The sequence below is a fragment of the Stegodyphus dumicola genome, chromosome 11 (genome assembly GCF_044657685.1).
Source record: "Stegodyphus dumicola isolate Sdum_Otavi_A_Nest chromosome 11, ASM4465768v1".
NCBI lineage: Eukaryota > Metazoa > Arthropoda > Arachnida > Araneae > Eresidae > Stegodyphus > Stegodyphus dumicola.
Window position 1 is genome coordinate 106,464,862 of NC_140778.1, and position 20,619 is coordinate 106,485,480.

General features: G+C 31.0%; 1 protein-coding gene across 2 annotated transcripts in view; it reads right to left on the reverse strand.

Moving 5' to 3' along the window:
• Positions 1–18,164, reverse strand: part of Cmpk (cytidine/uridine monophosphate kinase Dak1) — a 30,393-nt gene extending 12,229 nt beyond the window's left edge. The window contains exons 1-5 of one of the 2 annotated variants that reach the window (XM_085827048.1): positions 18,082–18,164; positions 13,459–13,585; positions 9,512–9,658; positions 5,922–6,059; positions 3,819–3,898 (exon numbers count right to left, since the gene is read on the reverse strand). In XM_085827048.1, coding sequence (XP_085683174.1) covers positions 3,819–3,898; positions 5,922–6,059; positions 9,512–9,658; positions 13,459–13,572 — 479 coding nt within the window. In that variant the 5' untranslated portion in view covers positions 13,573–13,585; positions 18,082–18,164. The remainder of the gene's footprint in view (positions 1–3,818; positions 3,899–5,921; positions 6,060–9,511; positions 9,659–13,458; positions 13,586–18,081) is intronic. The other variant, XM_085827049.1, reaches the window with a different exon arrangement.
• Positions 18,165–20,619: the final 2,455 nt, after the last annotated feature.

Genomic DNA, 20,619 nt, shown 5'->3' on the forward strand with positions numbered 1-20,619 from the left:
CAATAGTCCTTCAGGGACAAAGCCCCTTTTGGACTAAAAAAAAAAAAAAAAAAAAAAAAAAAAAAAAAAAAAGAAAGAAAGAGGGGGGGGGGGAAATTTCTTACGAAATAAACAAATGTGCTGGTGTACCTTTAACTTAAAGAGCTGTGATTCCCAGTCTGTTAACACCAAAAATGTATCGAAAGCAGAAGCATAGAACAGAAATTGATGCTCATATATGAAGTTCAAAAGTCACATGACTTAAATGATGTGAAAACCATACCGTCTACTGGCTTTTAAAATTGTTCCATTTTCAAGTTATGTACATATGATGATGGGCTGAAGAGATTAATCAGAGCACTTTGCATATATGCAACAATGGGCTGGTAAAAGTGGAATCATTGCATTGCGCATATGCAACGTTGGTCCTAAGCGGCTTAACAAGACGCTTTTTTTTAAAAGTCCTTCACTGTTCATGAATGAAAAGATTTCAAAAGCACTTACTTTGACAAACATAAGATAAATATATTTATACACACAACAAAGTCATTGCTAAAAAAACATATATTTTATTAATTAGCGAGACCTTTGAGCTTATTACAGATGTCTTTCTTTTGTCTAGTTTGACAGTCACTATGGCATAACCAAAACATCTCAATAAAATACACGAGTCCTTTAAATAATTAAGCAGTTAAAAAAAAGGAAGTCCCAAAGTAGAATATTTTATATTGTTCGGCAAGTGACATATCACAAATTTACTTTGGCATTTAGACAGCTATGCCTGTTTTTATTTGAGATTTGTTGTTACTTGGTATATATTATTTTACTATTTAAGAAAATTTGTATTTTTATTTTCTTTACAAATATCATCCCAATGAATGTAATAGTAATTCTGCTCATTGAGATATGGCTTATCATGAATCTAAATCTGATTAAAAAATTAAAAAATATTAAATTTTCCAGTTTGGCTGTGCTATACAGTACAAAGTCTGAAATCCGGATTCATCGGGACTTCGGCGATTCTGGATTTGGGATCTTTCCGGATATTAGGTCATCAATTTAAATCTAGCATCATGCAGAAATTATACAATTAAAAATATGAAATCGTAATTTATGAAAAAAAGAACAATTATGGTCTAAAGGTATCAAAATTTACTAAAAAAAGTTTAATATTTATTTGTTTACTTTATTAAACATTTATTTCAATGTAAGTTGTTTAAGTTGCTTCCATAAAAAATTCAAAAAGTTCCTTTTTCTTATGTCATATACAGTTGACTTTCCAATGCCCATACCTTGTTGCATAATTTTGAGATGGATATGCCTTGATGCATTTTTTTCAGAAATTCTACTTTTTGTTTAATGGACATCAAAACATGGTTTCGCTTTGTAGATCCTTTGGCAGCTCCAGAATTGGAAACTCTTCAACATAATCGAAAGTTCAAGCTTAGTTTTTATAAAATTGCCATAATAATAACAGTTTGCAAAAAATAATAAGCTGGATCAAATTAGAAGATTAGGGAGCAGTGCAGTCTGCTACATTAATTGAAATGCCTTAGAATCAGTAAAGGTAATTTTAGCCTAGCTTAATGGCATCCGTTATACATTATTGGCTGTGTATCACAAGATTGGCGACAAAAGTTTCACTAAATTTTGTCTTGCTCCTTTTGCGTACTGAATTAAGCCTGAATTGTATTAGTTTAGTTATTTACTATACCTATGCTTATTTCTTGCACATGCTTAAAACTAATCTGAGCCCTGAATAAATAAACTCCCATATATACTTAAGGCTTTATCTAGGCCGATGATAGATACCGCCTGGTGCAGTCTCTACAGGTCATAAATTTTCCTAAGTTCTAAATTTTCACCGTGCCTAAACTTTGGATCCCAGTGCTTTCCCTAATAATAAAAAACTTCTCATCCCATAATTTTACCACTCGGTGCTTCCCCAAATTCCAAAAATTTTGTCTTCCCTAAATTGTGCCGTCCGGTGCCGACATTTTCTGCCGCTGCTTCTGGATTTATGATGAATAACATATCAGTTATTATTAATTAAAATAGCATTAAATGTAATCTTTTGGCCTATGAGTTTGATTAACAAAATTTATTTTTAGCATATGAAAAAATTTTTTGTTGAAGTTTCCCTCGTCAACATTTCTTAGAGCATTTAAAAATCTATAATCATCGCCAAGCATAAAGTTAGCATAAAAGGTTGCCATACTCTTGTTATTCAATTACTAATATAAAAAAAAAGTTTAGACATCACTGCATGAGTTATTACTGAAGCTGTCATGTATTGATAAACATGAGGTGATGAAAGCAAAATATAATAAATAATGACTTGCCAGGTCGGCATCAGGGATATAAAATAGGTGAATGTTTTGGTTTGAGATTGTGCTTAGAAGATACTCAGCTACAGAGCCAAATTATTAATCTCACAAACTTATGCTTAAATGATTGTTTTTCCATAATGAGGTATTTTATTTAGCGCCTAAGTGAAATTAAGAATCGGAATTTTTAAGTGAAAATCTCCTTATGTTTTATTATGGAAAGAAAAATCAAATGTGCATGCGTAATGCATTAATAAAAAAAAAATGTTTGTGGCTTTGAGGTCCGGATTTTAGATCATTTTGGATAATGGACCTTCGAATTTCGGACTTTGTACTGTATTGAAGATAATTTTGTTCTTACAAACCAATGATTAGTTAAACAAATAGTAATGCAAGTAAAAAAAATCCAATACATGCCAAACATAAATAATAGTGACAGGAAAATTTTAAAGGGCTGTTAATTCAATCAGTGACACTGTATTATAGCAAGTGCTTTTGTTTATAAAAATTACAGTACAAACAGTTTCATTAACATTATCCCCTTTATGTCATGATAATATATGTGGCTACTTTATTGTTTTAGAGCAGTAGTTAAGTTTTGGAATTAACCCTCTCAGCAGCCTGGGTTTTTGGATCTGTCATGAAGACCTGTATTTAAAGAGCCTTTTATTAGTCTTTATTAGCTAAATATGTATATTTACCAATTTTAGTCTCTACTTTCATAAACTTACATCAAGATGGTGTTTGTATTATTAATGAAAGTAAGAAAGCAAAATATCTTAAATTATAAGCTAATATATAACAAGTTATAAAAAATCCCATGACAGGTTAGGTTCAGTCATGGCGCTCAGAGAGTTAATGATAAAGTATATAAATTATTCAGCAATATCAGTCATAAAACTATGAGACAACCTTTTTTATCACATTTCTCTGATTTGCCATTAAATTATTAGGAACTATTAAAATACCAACTCTTTAATAATAAAAGTCTTTTAAAAAATGTGAAACAGACTTTAGAAAACACAGTGAAGAATCCTGGATTGTCTTAAAACCCAGAATTCTTCACTATATTCATAAATACTTCTATTTTTTCCAGGCTAAATAGGTGAATTTATTACAGATTATTTTGATTAATGCTATTTTTACATAGTTGTAGGATGTGAAATTTGTATAGAGAATAATACAGATCTGGTTATCTTATACAGAAAAATATGAAAGACAATTTAGTTTGAGTACAACTTGCAAGACATCTGTATAGATTTACAAAATTAGAATTTTAAAATTATACTGAGAATGATCTCAGGAAGCTCCTTTACTTTACAAACTTGTACTATGTATTCAAATGTATTTGGTTTCAATAACTATATTAAAAATGTTTTCAATTTAAATGTAACACAATATTTTAAATGAATGAACTTATTCAATTTTCAGTATAAGAATATTTTTGATGATCTTTTACAATTAAATTTATGTTGGAAAGAGAAACTATCTGAATCAAGAAATATAACATACCTTTTCTTTAAGCTTTCAATGTTATCATCAGAACGTCCACTTCCCTCAGCTCCCCTTTTTAAACATCTTTCGATACAAGCCTGAAATAGGAAAATGTATGATATTCTTTTACAGATTAACTTAAAAGCAAAAATGCTAATAAATGTTTAGAAAAGTCAGCACTTTCTCTTTATCATCAATCTCCACTAAAAAGTTGTAACAAAATATTTATGAAGCAATGCAATAAGTTGCCAGAATACTTATGTGGCAACCCAAGATATTGCCAAAATGGATTTTATGTAGCAAGTATATGGGTTAGCATACACTTGTTTATGAATACATGGATTTGTCTTTTTGAAATTTAACTGTCATGTTGTTTATGCTCACTTGTCTGACGTAGTCAGCCCAAGCCCACAGAATTTCTTGTGGCAAGGAGTGTTAGATTATACCTGCAGTCTTCAACTATCATTTTTCCGATAAGCATTTCTCTTTGCAGCTGCATATAATAAATGATAGAATTGTTGAGTTTAATGGCTGATAAAAAAGAAAGCATTTTACTTTTCTAGAAATATGGCACTTTGTCAAAGAGTAGGAAATGCACATATTCTCAGTCTATGAAGTTATACTTCTTAAATGAGTAACTTTTATGGAAATAAAATGTGAAAAACTGTAAGCAAAGTATTAGAACATGAGTCAGAAATTGATTCAAAGATAGCCATACCTCATTAAGAACAGCTATTCACTTTATTTATTGCTGGTTGGTGCACAGTGCCAAAGTTGTGCACGATGCCAAGTTTGTGCCATCTTCCAATTACTTTTAGGAAAAGCACATTGCTTTGTATATAGGGAGAACAACAGCAAAAAAAGATTACAGGATTTCTCAAACAGATTTATTACTAAAGTTTCTTGCTTAATTGACTGTTCTTTTATGGAATTCTTAGTGCATTGGCATTTTAAAAATGTCTCTTGACTTTTGGCCATTAGCTTGGCAAAAAAATTAGTCACCAACGAGTTTATAAATGCCAAGTAAAAAAATTTGTGACTTCAGTGCTTAAAATTTGCTTCAGTGCGGATGCAGATAAACAGAAAGGGCCAAAAAGGTTTTTTGTAAAAAAACAGCTCCTAACTATGTGTACCATGAATTGATTTGAATTTTTCTATTCACAAGAATTTACATGTATTGCGACTGAAAATGAGAAAAGAATTCTTTATATTAATCTTAGTTATAAAATATAATGGCTGGATTTCAGAAGTAAGACCAAGTCTTGGAGATAGGCAATATTGCATTCAAAGGTGATTTTGCTTTGCATAGGAAAGGTGAAGTTATTTTTGAACTAACAGAAAGTATTATACATTCTGCTGTCATCAAAAGGATAATTTGAAAGAGATTCTAAACACAAGTGACACGAGGTGAACAATAGATTAAATGTAATTCTTCAACAGGATAACACTAAATCAAATAATGCAAGAATGACTTAAAACAAAAAATATCAATAGAAAATATTTACTTAACTGTTTCATTCAGATATTGCTGCTTCGTATTATTTAAACCACTGCAGTAAAATTTTTTGGGGAGAGGCAGGGGATTGTCAAAAATTATACAGTTAACAGAAAATCAAAGATTTAATAAATAAATATTTTATGAAAAAGGCCAAAAGTGTTCTCCAAAACAAGGACTGAAAAGTTCCTATCACATAAAATGATAAAGTTCATGCATGGGCATTTTTCTCTTTCATTTGAAGTTATCTTTTTAGGTCACCAAATCTATAGATGAAAATCTGTATAACATTGATTCTGATTCTAGATCAGCAATGCATATGACTTATTGAACAGACTGTGATTTCTTTTAAATACACTGAATATATTAGGCTTACAGGCTTTCAATGGATATTTTGATTACCCTTTACAAATTCTGAATTTGAATTGACTGCACAGTTGTATATAAAATATTTTCTTACATTTCGAAAAAACTTTTAACTTAAAATTTAAAAATATTCTGCTAATAGAATATGCAAGTTCTTTTCATAACTAATTTTTTGAAAAATATTTCAAACAGATTTCTTTAAATATATTTCAGAAACATAGTCTAATGCTTAGATAAAAGGAAATAAAAACGGTATTTACTTCTTCAGAGCAGTCAATAAACAAGATAAACTGAACATTAGCTTTATCAGCCATTTCTTTGTTCCAGCCATCCAAATTATCTTTGTTACGAGGAAATCCATCAATTAAAAATTTGTCACTTGCACTTGTTTTCATAGCCTGGGAGGAAGAAAGCCAAGAATGAAATACCAATTAAAATAAAAATTTTAACATTAATATCATTATAAAATTGATTGTGACAAATTAAATTGCATATAAAAATATGCAGTGTAATATGCCATATAATTCTTTTTATGATGGTTTTAAAATATTATACTTGCAAAATATTCATTAATATTTACAAAAAGTGCAATACAGAATGATAAAAACTTATTATTAAATAGATTAAAATTTCAAACTAAATCATTAAATTAAATAAAAAATATATTTTCATTTAGTACAGATATATAGAAATATACAGACACAGTCAAAACACTTTATTTTGGGGATTATGAAAAATTTAAGGATTTCAGAGATTCTGCAAACTACTGTTAAATAAGGAGTATGCAAATTAATTCAATTAAATTTTTTGATTAGTACTCACTTTGGTTTGTACAGTACTTTTTTATATTTTAAATGCATATAAAATCATACCATTTTCTAAAGAATTTCACTTTAATTTTTATTGAAGTATCTCATGTATGTGTATTATTTCTTATATCATTATAATTTCCTACAAGGCAACAGCCTTGAACAGCAGCTCTGATACATGCTTTTATACAGTATTTCATATCATTCTCTCTTGACGTCTGTTGTACTATGTTGTTGTTCGTTCAGAAAACATAGTCAAACACTAAAGTGTGTAATGTAATCAGATTTATTTACAAAGAGTGTCAATGGATGATGTTTATTTCTAGAGTGTATGGTATATTTCTTATATCACAGAAACAGGGGAGTTTTGGTGCATCAAATCTATAGGTGAAAATCTGTATAACATTAGGAGTTCTGATTCTAGAACAGCAATGCATATGACTTATTGATACTGCTAACGACAAGAACATCTCAGTAGAAACAACACACAATATCATTTATGAACAAATGGGATACAGAAGAATATTCAAGTAGGGTACTGAGGCAACTTTTAATTGACAATTAGAAAGAGACTTTTTTCATACACTTCACATACAGCCATTGAACAGTAGGCATTGAACATCTAAAATATAATACTTTAATAGGATGATGCAAGACTTTTTAGAAAGCTTACGCTTCTTTGGTACTTATGCATTATTTTGTTGATCATAAACTGTCGTCAAGCAACATAATTTAGCAGCAATCATGGATATGTGTGATGTAACAACATAATCACAACATCTAGGCTTTTGTTTGAATAACCCTGACCCAGATTCTCTATAAATCATCTTTCATTTTTATGAACAAAGATGCAAGTAAAACACTGTTGCTACATGGAACTGATACTGATGTTGTCATTACACATAAAATATTCTCGCTGCATTCAGGCATAATGTACAATAAAAGTTGATCTTTATTTCAAGACTTCAAATATGTGCACTACTCCTCAGCAGTGGGTCTCTGTTCTGTGCGCTTTTACAAAGTTATAGTTCTTGTTAGAGTCGCCATATTTTATTGGCAACAAAGTGCACTCATTTGTCTCTTACCATGACTCATCACCACAGAGTTCTCCCCAGTTCGTCTGTAGGAAACTCAAAGGAGTAAGCTCAAATCAGCAAATATTGCAGAGGATCCATACTGTTGAGGAAATTTTTTTCTCTTAATAACAAAACAGGTATTTTTTTATGCTGAATTTGTAACTGTATCTGCTAATTTCATAAGTAAATAAGGAACCATGTGTGATTATTTATTTTATAAAGTGGTATCAGTTCTTTCAGAATTCGGCAGGAACGGGGTCTCTCCCAACTTTCATGGTGAAAGTGATAATACATAACTTTCAATTAATCCCAAATGATTCTTTTTGGAAATGATTGTTAAGGTCTTGTTTAATAATTTATTTTTAGCCATTTCTTTTGAAAAATAATGGCTATATTATTTCATGGAGGAGAAAAACATTTTTTAAACTCGATCTTGGAGCACATCTCACTCAGACCCAATGATGTTGAGATCAACAGATTATGTAGGATGTGGAAATGTTCAAACAGTTCATGGATGTTTCTAGTCATACAATAATATTTTTTACAACATCTATTCCAGCCCTAATAGCCTATAAATTTAACCATTTAATGTAGGTTGTTGAAAACCAAATAGATAAGAGTAACAAATACACACCATTTGATATTATTACCTTCTCAATCAGATGGCTTCAAATCAATGTGTCATTAGTTTCTCACATGAGGTGCTATAATCTCATCCTGACAAGTAGCACATTTTTTTAGCTACAAAGTTAGAATAACTGATGGATTTGGTCTATCATTATTCTTTGGAAGTTATGCAATCAACAAGCACAATCAGTGTTCCCAGAGATTTCATAGCACTATGATATAAACTGTCTCCTACCCAAAACTGAATTTTTGTTGAACCCACATCTGAAACCTCATGCAAATAGGTTTCTTGCATGAGGTTTAAAAATGGGTTGAATTTTTCCCCCCCTGATCATTAGACAGAAAAATCTCCAAAAAACTCATTTTTTTAAACTTCAATATATCTGATTTATGTCCTACAATTCTCAATGTTTGATGTCAGTATCCCTAGCATTACTACAAATTCGAAGTTCACACTATGCTGCTCTTGAAATGATTGAAGGTTCCAGCTAGACTAGAATACACTAGCTTAAACTTGGAGTGTTTTACTAGTCAAGTGTTTCATTATCCAGCCCCTGTACTATCATGAGGAAAAATTACATTTTTGCATCATTATATTCATATTTAGTGCCAAATAATGCATACATGTTTCATAAGAGAATACATACAAAAGAATTATATGACTCAGAAGATAAAGCAAGCATCCATGGCATGGTAACACACATTACCTGAACTTCCCAAGAAACTTCAAACAATGTCAATAGACATCATATTTTCGGGAACCACAAGAACATGCTCTTTACTGATTGCCTCACCAAGTGATAAATGATGATTTCTATCCATTACTATGATACATCACAGTCTTTTGGGACCACAAGAGCTTGTTTCTTAGTGATTGCTTCAGCAAATGACAAATAATGATTTCTGTCCATTATTTGAGAATTTATTAAAAATAATCTGGGTTACTATAAATAGATCTCATACTAACACATGACAATACTTGAGTGCACATGTGTCTCGTCACATCTTTAGGATAATCAACGGGTGAGAAGTATTGTATTAAAACATCCAGAGTGAGGCTTAGTAAAGTATGGAGATTAAGTGAGGAAATAATCTGTATGAAGGTTTTACTATTGTTTATAAATATACATACAAGTTATAACAAATTTATGAAATGAAAGATCTTGTTAACCTACATACATTTTGCAACGGATGAACTTTAGGATTTAATTAGTAATACAATAATATTTTTACAACATCTATTCCAGCCCTAATAGCCTATAAATTTAACCATTTAATGTAGGTTATTGAAACCCAAATAGATAAGAGTAACAAATACACACCATTTGATATTATTACCTCCTCAATCAGACGGCAAGTAATTTCGACAGGTACAATGGTTCCATTTCGAATGTGGTTTTCAATAAGTTCTCCATACTGGGATCCAGGGGTATTCCTCTCAGCTCTTAGAAGATCACCAGCAGAAAGATGAATATATCCAAAAGTCTGAAAATAATTTTAAAATTATACGTATTTTGCATTTACAGTTACAAATAAAATATAAATTTTTTATTACTTATTAAATAAATAAAGAAGCAAAGCATATCATGCAATAATCTTAGTACTTGTTTAGAAATATAGCAAGAAAACTTTTTATAAATTAGTTTAATATTTTTAATGAGAAAAATTCAGTGTTACAGATTATGTAAACCTCACTTTCTCAGAAGTAAAATTCTGGCTTAAGTTTGAAATTACACTAAATTATTTGAAAAGAATAAAAACTATTTTGGGCATTTAATACAAAGCAACTACTTATTTGGTTAACCTTTGGATTATGGTAACTTGGCAACTTTTTAGCGAAAATTTGGCGACCAACCCTGCTACAGCAACCTGCTAGTTTTGTTTTGGATGCCATTTTGTTTTCACGAAGTAAAGGCATTTTTTTTTACTTTAATTTAATTTAAATTAAATTTTTTTCAAATTAATTTTTTCCAACAAAAAATTGTCCAATTTAATAAATTAAATTGGACAATTTTTAAATTTTTTCCAACTTAAAATTTTAAAATTTTTTCCAACAATCTGCTAGCCGAATTACGCTTATACTAGAACTTTTATGGAACAAAAATGCTTAATCATGATGAAGATTAGGTGCGAAATTGGGAGAAAGTGCAGAATTGCAAACTGGTTGCCGCGTTTTTAAGAATTGCACATACGCGGTATTATCCATGTACACGTCGACCTATTTTCACTTAAAAAAAATCCCAGAATTACACAAAAATGGCATTGTGCACATTCTTGACTTTATCCATGTACACTGCTAAAGTCCTAGCTAGTAACCTTTATCGCCTTACCAAAATGTCGCCAAACTACTTGTTACCATATTCCAAAGATTAGCCACTTATTTATTATTTTAACTAGAAGTTACCACTGGAAAAGAAATCTGTCTAAGTTCATTGGGAAATTATGTAATTGAATATTTGCCTTGCTGCCAAATTTGCCTCACTATTAGTAATAACTACTTCATTTTTGTGAATTAATAATTAAATTAACTTTACATTATACTTCACAATTTTCTTTCTAAGGGGATATGTCCCAGACGTGGTGTATAAGTCACACATACTTCAAGACATGCCAGATAACAATGTATTCATAAGAGAATTATAGGTTAACATTTATGAGAAGAATATGCTATATAGATAAATTCTATAAGGCAGCTGATTCAAATACAAAAATTTTTACGGCTATACAAGGTAATTTTGCAAAAAAATTATAAATCTGCATTACATAAACATTTCTTATCCAAAGACATTTAGTAGATCCTCTAATATAAATAATCAATTTACACCAAATATACAAGATAATTTTATTTTTATTAATTATTTTCATAGACAAAAACCAGTGCTTTCCTTTTGAAAAAGTATTTTTACTGTTTCATTTTATTACATGAATCCAATATTAACAAAAATTTTTGTAGAATTAAAAGTCACAATTCAGTCCTTTATGGTTACAGACTACTAAAAAATCCTTAGACAGATAAAAGAACTTTTAGAACTATACAAATCAAGCCTAATGAATGAACATAATGCATAAATGATAATATTGTGAAACAAATGGCACAGAGTTTCAAGAACTCCCCACGATTAAGAAGGCTGGGAAGAAAAGTCTATGACTAATGATTTCCTTCAAGCGGCAGGATTACTCAATGTAAAGTTAACAAGTTTCTGTAACAAAAGCATGCAACAAAAGGCAGTATATTATAACAAATATTTTTAATGTGAAGGAAACCATATATGTAACATATTTACATACATTTAATTTCTTATACAGTAATGTCTTCATATTCACAGGTAAAATGTTCCAAGATTTAGAGTGGAAGACAGCAGAAGTTACAGTAAAAGCCTGACTGGCATTCAACTAACCAGCAAGCTTAACCCTCTGACTGCTCAATATGTGGACTGAAATCGCTTTAAAAATTACATTTTTATGCATATTTTGAATCTATATATATTGGAGAACTGATGCATTTTTTCTTTATAGAAAAGATTTTTTATATAGATTTTTATCATGAGAAACTAAGCTGAGAAAAACCAATTTCAGATGTTAACACACGCACACAAAAATTGCTTAAATGAATTTCAGTTGAATTACAGTTAATTTGTATTCATTACACAATATAGAAAAAGTAAAATATATAAAACTTAAGAAAATATAATGCACTTAGGGACAAATACCTTAGAAATGTAATTTAGTAGTTTGAAACAGGGTTCAAAGTTTCGCTATTTGAGGGGCAGTTCGAAAAAATCTATATCACTATCAAAACTAAAATCACTTTCAGAATCTGATAAATCATTCGGAATATATACTATGTCAACCACTGAAAATTGTCTAGCAGCCATTTCTGATTAGAAAAAGGGAGCAAACACAGTGAAGTTAAAGCGGTAAATACTAAGTACCTTCAAATGCAACAATTTAGTGGATGACTAAATAACATCTGTTGGTCAAAACCTAAATTAAATATCTAATACTGCATATAATTTATTTCATTGGTTAAACGGTGAAAAGGCAAGACGCGCTTTTTAATAAAGGAAGAAAAACACATGCACGCGAAAATCGTGGGATGAGCAAATTTTGCTACTTTGAGTTGCCCGTGAAAATCGTGGGACGAGCAGCCAGAGAGTTAATGAGGTTATCACATCTAAACTGAAGCTAGAAGAAACGTTCCCAAGAAATGAGCTAGTCTATCACCTACCACTGAAGGATTCGTAGCTGTTTCATGTTCAACGTGAAGAAATTTATTAAAAAAGGGAACTTTCATTAAAACACACAGATATTTGTAATTTTTCAGTCGAATGTCGACTGCATAAAAGCAATACCTTATTAATGGTAGTTTTAGAAGCAATTAAGCTAATGCCTATTAAGATAATGTTTTATACAGTCAAAAGTCGTTAATCCGGACTTCGGCGATTCCGGATTATAGATCATCAGTTTAAATCTCGTAAGATGGCATGCAGAAATTCTAAAATTAAAAATATGAAACCTTAATTTATGAAATAAAGAACTAAAGGGTATCAAAATTTACAAAAAAAAAGAGCTTAATATTTATTTGTTTACTTTATTAAACATTTCTTTCAATGTAAGTTGTTTTAAGTTGCTTCGTTTTATGTGATAATACTTTCTCTTTAATTCTATAAACAGACACAATTTCTAGTTCAGTTACAAAGTTCCGCTGTTCAAGTCCCGTTAATTGTTGTGCGGAGAATACCAACTAACTTGTCAATCGAAATTTTTTCGTTTTCACTAACCTCTCTGTCACATTCTTCATGTCTTTATCCATTTTTTGCAGCAATTCCACTTTTTGTTTGATGGACATCGAAACATACTTTTGTTTTGTACGATTTTTTGGGAGCTCCAGAATCGGAAATTCTATTTGACATAATCGAAAGTTCAAGTTTACTTTTATAAAATTGCTCTTACAGTCTGCAAAAAATAATAAGCCGGATCCAATTCGAAGATTAAGGAACAACGCAATCATCAACATTAACTGAAATAGATAATTTTAGATTATACCGTCCATTATACATAAAACGCGCACGTGAAAACGTATTCTGTGCTTGCGCACACGAATATGCGCAGTGGTAAAAGGTCTTATTCGCACGCGTAAACGCCTATGCCCATGTGTCAACGCGGCGCATGCGCAGAAAGTTTTTAGCTTTGAGGTCCAGATTATAGATCATTCCGGATTATGGGTGTCTGAATTAACGACTTTTGACTGTATTACTTTCTAAAACATTATATTAATAACTTACCTCGACAATTCTTTTACATTGGGTTCCTTTACCAGCACCTGGTGCTCCCAACACAAAAACAACTTTTGGTTTCACTGCCATCTTGATCGAATGAAAAAGTGCCCTAAATAACATTAAACAGCATCTCCTGCAATACATCATTTATTGACATAAATACAGTTACATTAATGACAAGAGTTTTACATCTAAATATAATATCTTATGGCTCACTAAATTATTCTGTTTGCATATCACGAAATAAAGATGCCAATACAGTGTTTCTTCTGTGCAATATTTTTTTTCTTAAATGCCTGTGTTTACAATACTTATCTACTCGGGTATTTTTCTATTAAAGACAAAACATACACTTTCGGTGCCAAGATGGCAAATTTTGGGTTATTTATTTTCACAAGCTGCTGTTCAATACTAGATAAAATGAAATACTCAGAAACATCAATAAAATGCAATCTCTGATTTCACAACAAAATTCTTCGAAAACCGATAGTGGAGGAAGAATATGACTTAAAGCTTTCATCAATTTTACACCAGCCAGTTTGTGATTTTAGTGTTAGGATGATAATAAAGAATTGTCACATACCATTTTTATGTAATTAATCAAATCAACCATTCTAGTATGTATCATTTGAAATATGGGTTGATCTTTACATTATGGTAACTTGGCGTTTTTTTTGGCGAAAATTTGGCGACCAACTCTCCTACAGCAACCCTCTATTTTTTTTTCCCGCCGCCATTTTGTCTTCACGAAGTAAAGACATGTTTCTTTTCTTTTTATCTACTGAACACTTCTTCCAACAATCTACTAGCCGAATTACACTTATGCTAGAAATTTTATCTAACAAAACTGCTTAATCATGACAAATATTCACTGCAAAATTGGGAAAAAGTGCACAATACCATACTCCTTACGCGTTTTTCAAAATAACACATACACATAAACCATGTACACGCCGACTTATTTTTACTTAAAAAAACATCCCAGAATTGCATAAAAATGGCATTGCACACACTCTTCACTATATTCATGTACACTGCTTTTTTCTCATAAATTAGAAAAATTTCACGAAAATACATGACAATTTTCTCAATCTTTAAACCCGGTAAAAAGAACATATATGAAATTACCTGATCGCGAAAAAGTATTTACCCTTTCCAAATATGAACATTTCCACATATAAAATAAATAAAATATCCAAAAACTTTTACCTCTAAATCATCTATTACATTATACACGTCACCAACGAATTCATACCGCAAGCATTACAAATACTTAGTATCAAATATTTAAATTATTTCCATGCACGTTTACTTCAACTTAAACGTGTACCAAATTCCTACAAACATAAAATTCACAAAATAACTATCATTTAATCAAAATATCACTAAACCATGTACACGTCGACTTATTTTTACTTAAAAAAACATCCCAGAATTGCACAAAAATGGCATTGCGCACACTCTTCACTATATCCATGTACACTGCTTTTTTCTCATAAATTAGAAAAATTTCATGAAAATACATGACAATTTTCTCAATCTTTAAACCCGGTAAAAAGAACATATATGAAATGACCTGATCGCAAAAAAGTATTTACCCTTTCCAAATATGAACATTTCCAAATATAAAATAAATAAAATATCCAAAAACTTTTACCTCTAAATCATCTATTACATTATACACGTCACCAACGAATTCATACCGCAAGCATTACAAATACTTAGTATCAAATATTTAAATTATTTCCATGCACGTTTACTTCAACTTAAACGTATACCAAATTCCTACAAACATAAAATTCACAAAATAACTATCATTTAATTAAAATATAATTAAATTCAAAAACACTACTTAAAATATAAATGAGCACATACATTAAATTAATACATACATAAAAACCCATTTCGAATTCACTTTAGTTACGGCCATGGGATCTAAAATTCACGAACACTGTTTCACACAACACAGAATAAAGCCAAATACAAAATTTCCAGATTTTTCCCGATTTCCCCCCCCTTTTCCGATTAAAGAACCGTAATTCGTCCATTAATATCACATGACATATCCCATAATCTCTCATTTCCCTCACACAAAATAATGCGTAATCGGAACTGAGTACTGCTCACATTATTACCAAAGTGCCAGGTAGTAACCTTTATCGCCTCCAAAATGTCGTCAAACTACCAGTTACCATATTGTAAAGATCAACCGAAATATGCTTTGGTTTTCAAAATTTAATATACATTAACCAACACTGAGCAAAAAATGAATTAGTACCAAAACAAATACGTTACCCAACAAGAAACATTTGTGTTTGGACATATATTTCTTCAAGGCAAGAATGAAGACTGTGTAGCCATTTTGACCTTAATTCACATTTTAATTTCATGAGGTGGTTATTCAAACACAAACTTTCCTTGTGAAGAATAGCTCCTTTTTGAAGAAAGAGTTTAGCCACTTATTCATCTCTCAGCAAATCACAAATCATGAAATTCATTGCAGTGAAAAAACAACAAAAGACGAAAACCAATTAAATGACATGAAAAATGTGGTTACATTGTAGAGACATTAGGTATTTTTGGAAGCAGACAAAATGAAAAATATGCAATGCTTTCGCCAGGAATCGAACCGCGGACCTCTGGAATACATGCCCAGTGTGTAGACCACCACATCATGAAGGCATGCTAGGAAGGTGGGAGAAATACCTCATATACTCCTTCTTTTAAAGGACGACTGGGGTTTTTAGGGGACCCAATCGCCAAATCCTGGGTGGGGAAAATCATCATCCACCACCCTTTTAGTTCAGGTTCCACTGTAAAGACATTAGGTACTTTTGGAAGCAGGCAAGAGTAATTGAAAAATTAGCAACGCCTTCATCGGAAAACTCTGGAATACGTGTCCAGTGTGCAGACCACCACACCACAAAGGCATGTTAGGAAGGTGGGATGAATTAAAAAGAGGTAAGAACGTTAACCAAACTGGTGATATCTGGCATACAAGAAATATGACTAAACATTAAAGACTTCCAAAGAATGAAAGAGAATACCAAGCAGGCTTTATGAAAAACTACCTCTACTCAACCAATGTCTGAATAGATAAAACAAATAAACAATTTTTGTAAAGTTCAACTCTTAGTAAATGAGCTTGGTATGTAGGGCTTTTATAAAATGCAAGATAATGTAATAATGTAAGATAATTAGAAATTTCTCTACGAAGCAATTACTTCTCTTGATCAGATAGTTTTGTATATCTTCTTTTAATTAATTCACTAACCAGCATTGCTTTAGTTAAAATTAATTATCATTGCAAATTGGAATAAGGAAAATTTCCAAATAAAGTAATACTCCGTAATTGATAGATAACATTAAAAACTTTTCCCGATATTTAAAGTTTCTCAATCCTTAGGCAGTTCTTAGTATCCTTAGTTCCCTTAGGCAGCCTTTGTGAAGGACTTTCTAAGAAAAACTGGCTCATATACAAGTTAATCATGAGGAAAACCATGAAAACGCCAATGCAGATAGCTTGTTCGCCTGGAATCTAACTTAGATCGAAACTAGCAGTGTTCAACAACTTTACCACTCAGCACCTGGTGGGCCCCTCGAGCTGACAGAAAGTTGAGAATGTTTAAACGAGTGGTTATACATATCAGAGAAATTATTAATGTTTAAAAGATGAGAAAATTCCATGTGTTTATTGGAACATATGAACTTACAGATAATACAAAGTAATTCTGATATTTTAATGAAAAATTTCCTAACTGCTGTTTGGCATCATCTACCATTTCAAAACAGACCTGCTACAGAATGTATATACCATTTGTTTTTCAAAATTTTATTGATAAAGCTCTTTCAATTATTATTTTATTTCTTCAGACTAACTTATGCAGAAAGCTAGGCTGTATAACATACATGCTATACACATTTTAAACATTGAAACTGATTTTTCATACAATGTCTTGGATTATTTTTTTCAAACTATGATAAAATTATATACATTATAATGTTCCCTCATTAAAAGTTAAATCAAGATTGCTACAGCTATACAAGATTCTAGACAGCTGATTCTCATACTTATCAAAACTACTCCACTTTCCAGAGTATACTAACACATTTAATTACTGATTTTTTATGTCCTGCAACTGGTCAATGAATAATAGTAATGCACAACAGGAAGATCTTAAAAAGAACTGATAAAATTTTTTTAATGATATCACTATCTAAATATATACTTTATTTCTGACTCTATAAACAAAAAAACAGATCTACACCATACACATAGCTATATTATTAACGTCAAGGTATAAAAATGCTTTCACTTTTAAATTTTAAAAGCAGTTGCAATATTTTATTATTCAATACACACTAAAGCAAATGATGGGCAAACTACATTTAAAACTAATGCGACTAAGTTTTATATCATTACACGAATTTGTGTATATAATATTAAATACAAGAAGGTGCGGCGACCTTTGTCGGTCACACTTCATTTCAAATATTTCAAAATTTAATTCCTGAAATTTGCTTCAGATACAAATACATATAATTCATTTACGGTGAGAATACTCTTCTATGATATTATTTAAAACATGTCTACACACACACCATTTATGGTAAAAGTATAACACATACTTATCAAAATACGAGAATGTATGATTTGACACTAGCTAATTAATTGAGCGGAAGCGGAAATTGCCGACAGAGGCATTATATTGTGATGCCAATTACAGAAACAGATACTCCAATAAATTTTATTTGTGGCTTGTGCATAATAAGATGGAATTAAAAGACGATAGGGAAATTACAGCCATAAAATACATTTTTACGTAAAAATGTGAATTTCTGAATGAGTTAATTTACTCACAATATTATAAAACTTATGATAGGCTTGATATTTAAACAGGCAGTAAATCTTGACTTCTTGACGATGGAACTACTGACGATAAATTTGGTAAAAAGCATCGAAAGTAAGGAAATCAACTGTAAATAAATTACCAGTGTTGATGAAAAATCTTTACTAGTAATCAGATAAAATATTTGTCTTTAATGAAACATTCATTGCACAAGGTGATATAGAATTTACCCTTACTCTTACATGCAAACTGTATTTCAAACCTTTTCTTAGACTTTCTAATGATTAGTTGGATTATATCTATTATTACTACATGCGAACTGTATTTCAAATCATTTCTTAGATTTTACATTAATTTGTTAGGTTATCGCTATTCTGAGAAGTACTGAAATGCAAAACGACGCAGATATAAATAGTATTAAAACAGGATTAAAAGTTATAAATGATATTAAAAGATCTCTTTATAACGTTTCAAAATGCAAAATAACGGGACTTTTGAACTATTTCAGAGAATGATCTCATTTTCGATCAATCAGCCAGCGCCAACTTTTCTCAGGTTCACACACCTTCTTTGAAGGGGAAAAAAAAAAAAAAAAAAAAAAAAAACTAGTAAAATGTTTAGAGAACGCTTTGAGAAAGATGTGTTAGTTCACAATTTACAATAAAATTATAGCCTGTGTTCAACTCCATGTTTTCCCTCCATCCTAGACTACGAAGGAAACATAAGAACTTGAAATGTTTTTAAAAAAGAAGGAAAATGTTTCATTTCGCACAACAAGCTGCAGAAAAAATAATGTCACCTTTAAATAGTATTTAAAACACGGAGTATAATGACTTAATACTCTGTGGTTTAAAAGCAACCTAAAATACCGATATTTCTGTTTGCAAATCGCGTTTAGCTGTTGTTTCTTTCTGTTGAAGATCGTATTATTATATCGCGTAAGAAGAATGACTTCTTAACAACACAAGCTAGAATCTGATCGCAGGAGTCTCGGCAGTGGATATTAACTCCGAGCTACTGCTGCTCAGTTTGACCTAGATCTAATCATTATTATGAGAATTTGCTCTCGGTGAGTCTAGGAAGACGGCGTATTTGCAAACCCTACCCTACTTTTTAAATTTTTGACTTGAAGGAAATACCGACTAGTTTCACCTAGTAAATAGAAGTCGGCGTTACCACTTACGTTACTATAAGGTATTTTCTCCTTCCTTGGTGTATGCCTTCATGGTGTAACGGTAGCACACTCGGCGAGTATCCGAGAGATCCAATTTCGAGTCCCGGTAAGGGCAGTGCCCATTTTTTACATTTCCTGCTTCAAAAGAACTTAATGACTGTACAAGGTCCACGCTCGAGATCCGGCGAGGGCACTGCACATTCTTCAATTCTCCTGCTTCAAAACTCCTACTCACTCTACATTACAGCCGCTTACTTTCGAGTGAATCGCCGGTGTATAACATCTGATTATGTGTTTTTGTTTTACGAAGATTTTTTTAATTTCTTATGATGGAAATTTAACGCCTTAAGTACCAGTGCCGGGAGGTCTGCGCATTTTCAGAAGTTAAACCTAAAAAGTAATAAAAAAAAAGCATTTTGATATTATGACTTCAATTTTTGAATTTTTAATGTAATGCATTTTTTTAATGTACTTGTTTTTAATGTGTATCAATATAAAGAATATCAATATATCAGAAATAAATTAAACAGGAAAAATACTAAAATCATAACTATACAACAGAAATAAATACTAAAAACATGAAAAAAAAATTTGCAAATACGAAATACATAAAAAAAAAAAAAAAAAAAAAAAAAAAAAAAAAAAACTAACCAAGAAATTACTGTAGGTAATTAAATTCCAATTTAAAAATTCTGCTGTGTGTGAAATAATTCAAAACAAGGATCTTGCATATTTCGCACTCAAAATACGTTTTTTACTTTCGCTTTTCCTTGATTTTAGCGCACTCAACGCATCTTCTCCTACCTTTATTACCTTTTCCGTCAACGTAAATTCTCGGAAACTCCAGTTAGACGGAAAGTTGGAGTATCCGGTGATTTTGAACAAATTTTTAATTTTTTAAGTAAGGTCTCTTAGCCATTGCTAACGGAATGAAACTGAATAAAACCCCAACACATGTCCCAAAACTTCTTCAAAAGACATTCAGAAATATTTCATCCTCAAACCCTGTGTGACATCAGGTTTATATTAGAAAACTTTCTGTTTTTCTAAATCGAAAACAGCGTCCACGATGACCGGAAAGTGATCAAGGAAAGACCCCCACTGGTGGGATATTCGTTACTGATCACGTCAATATATACATTA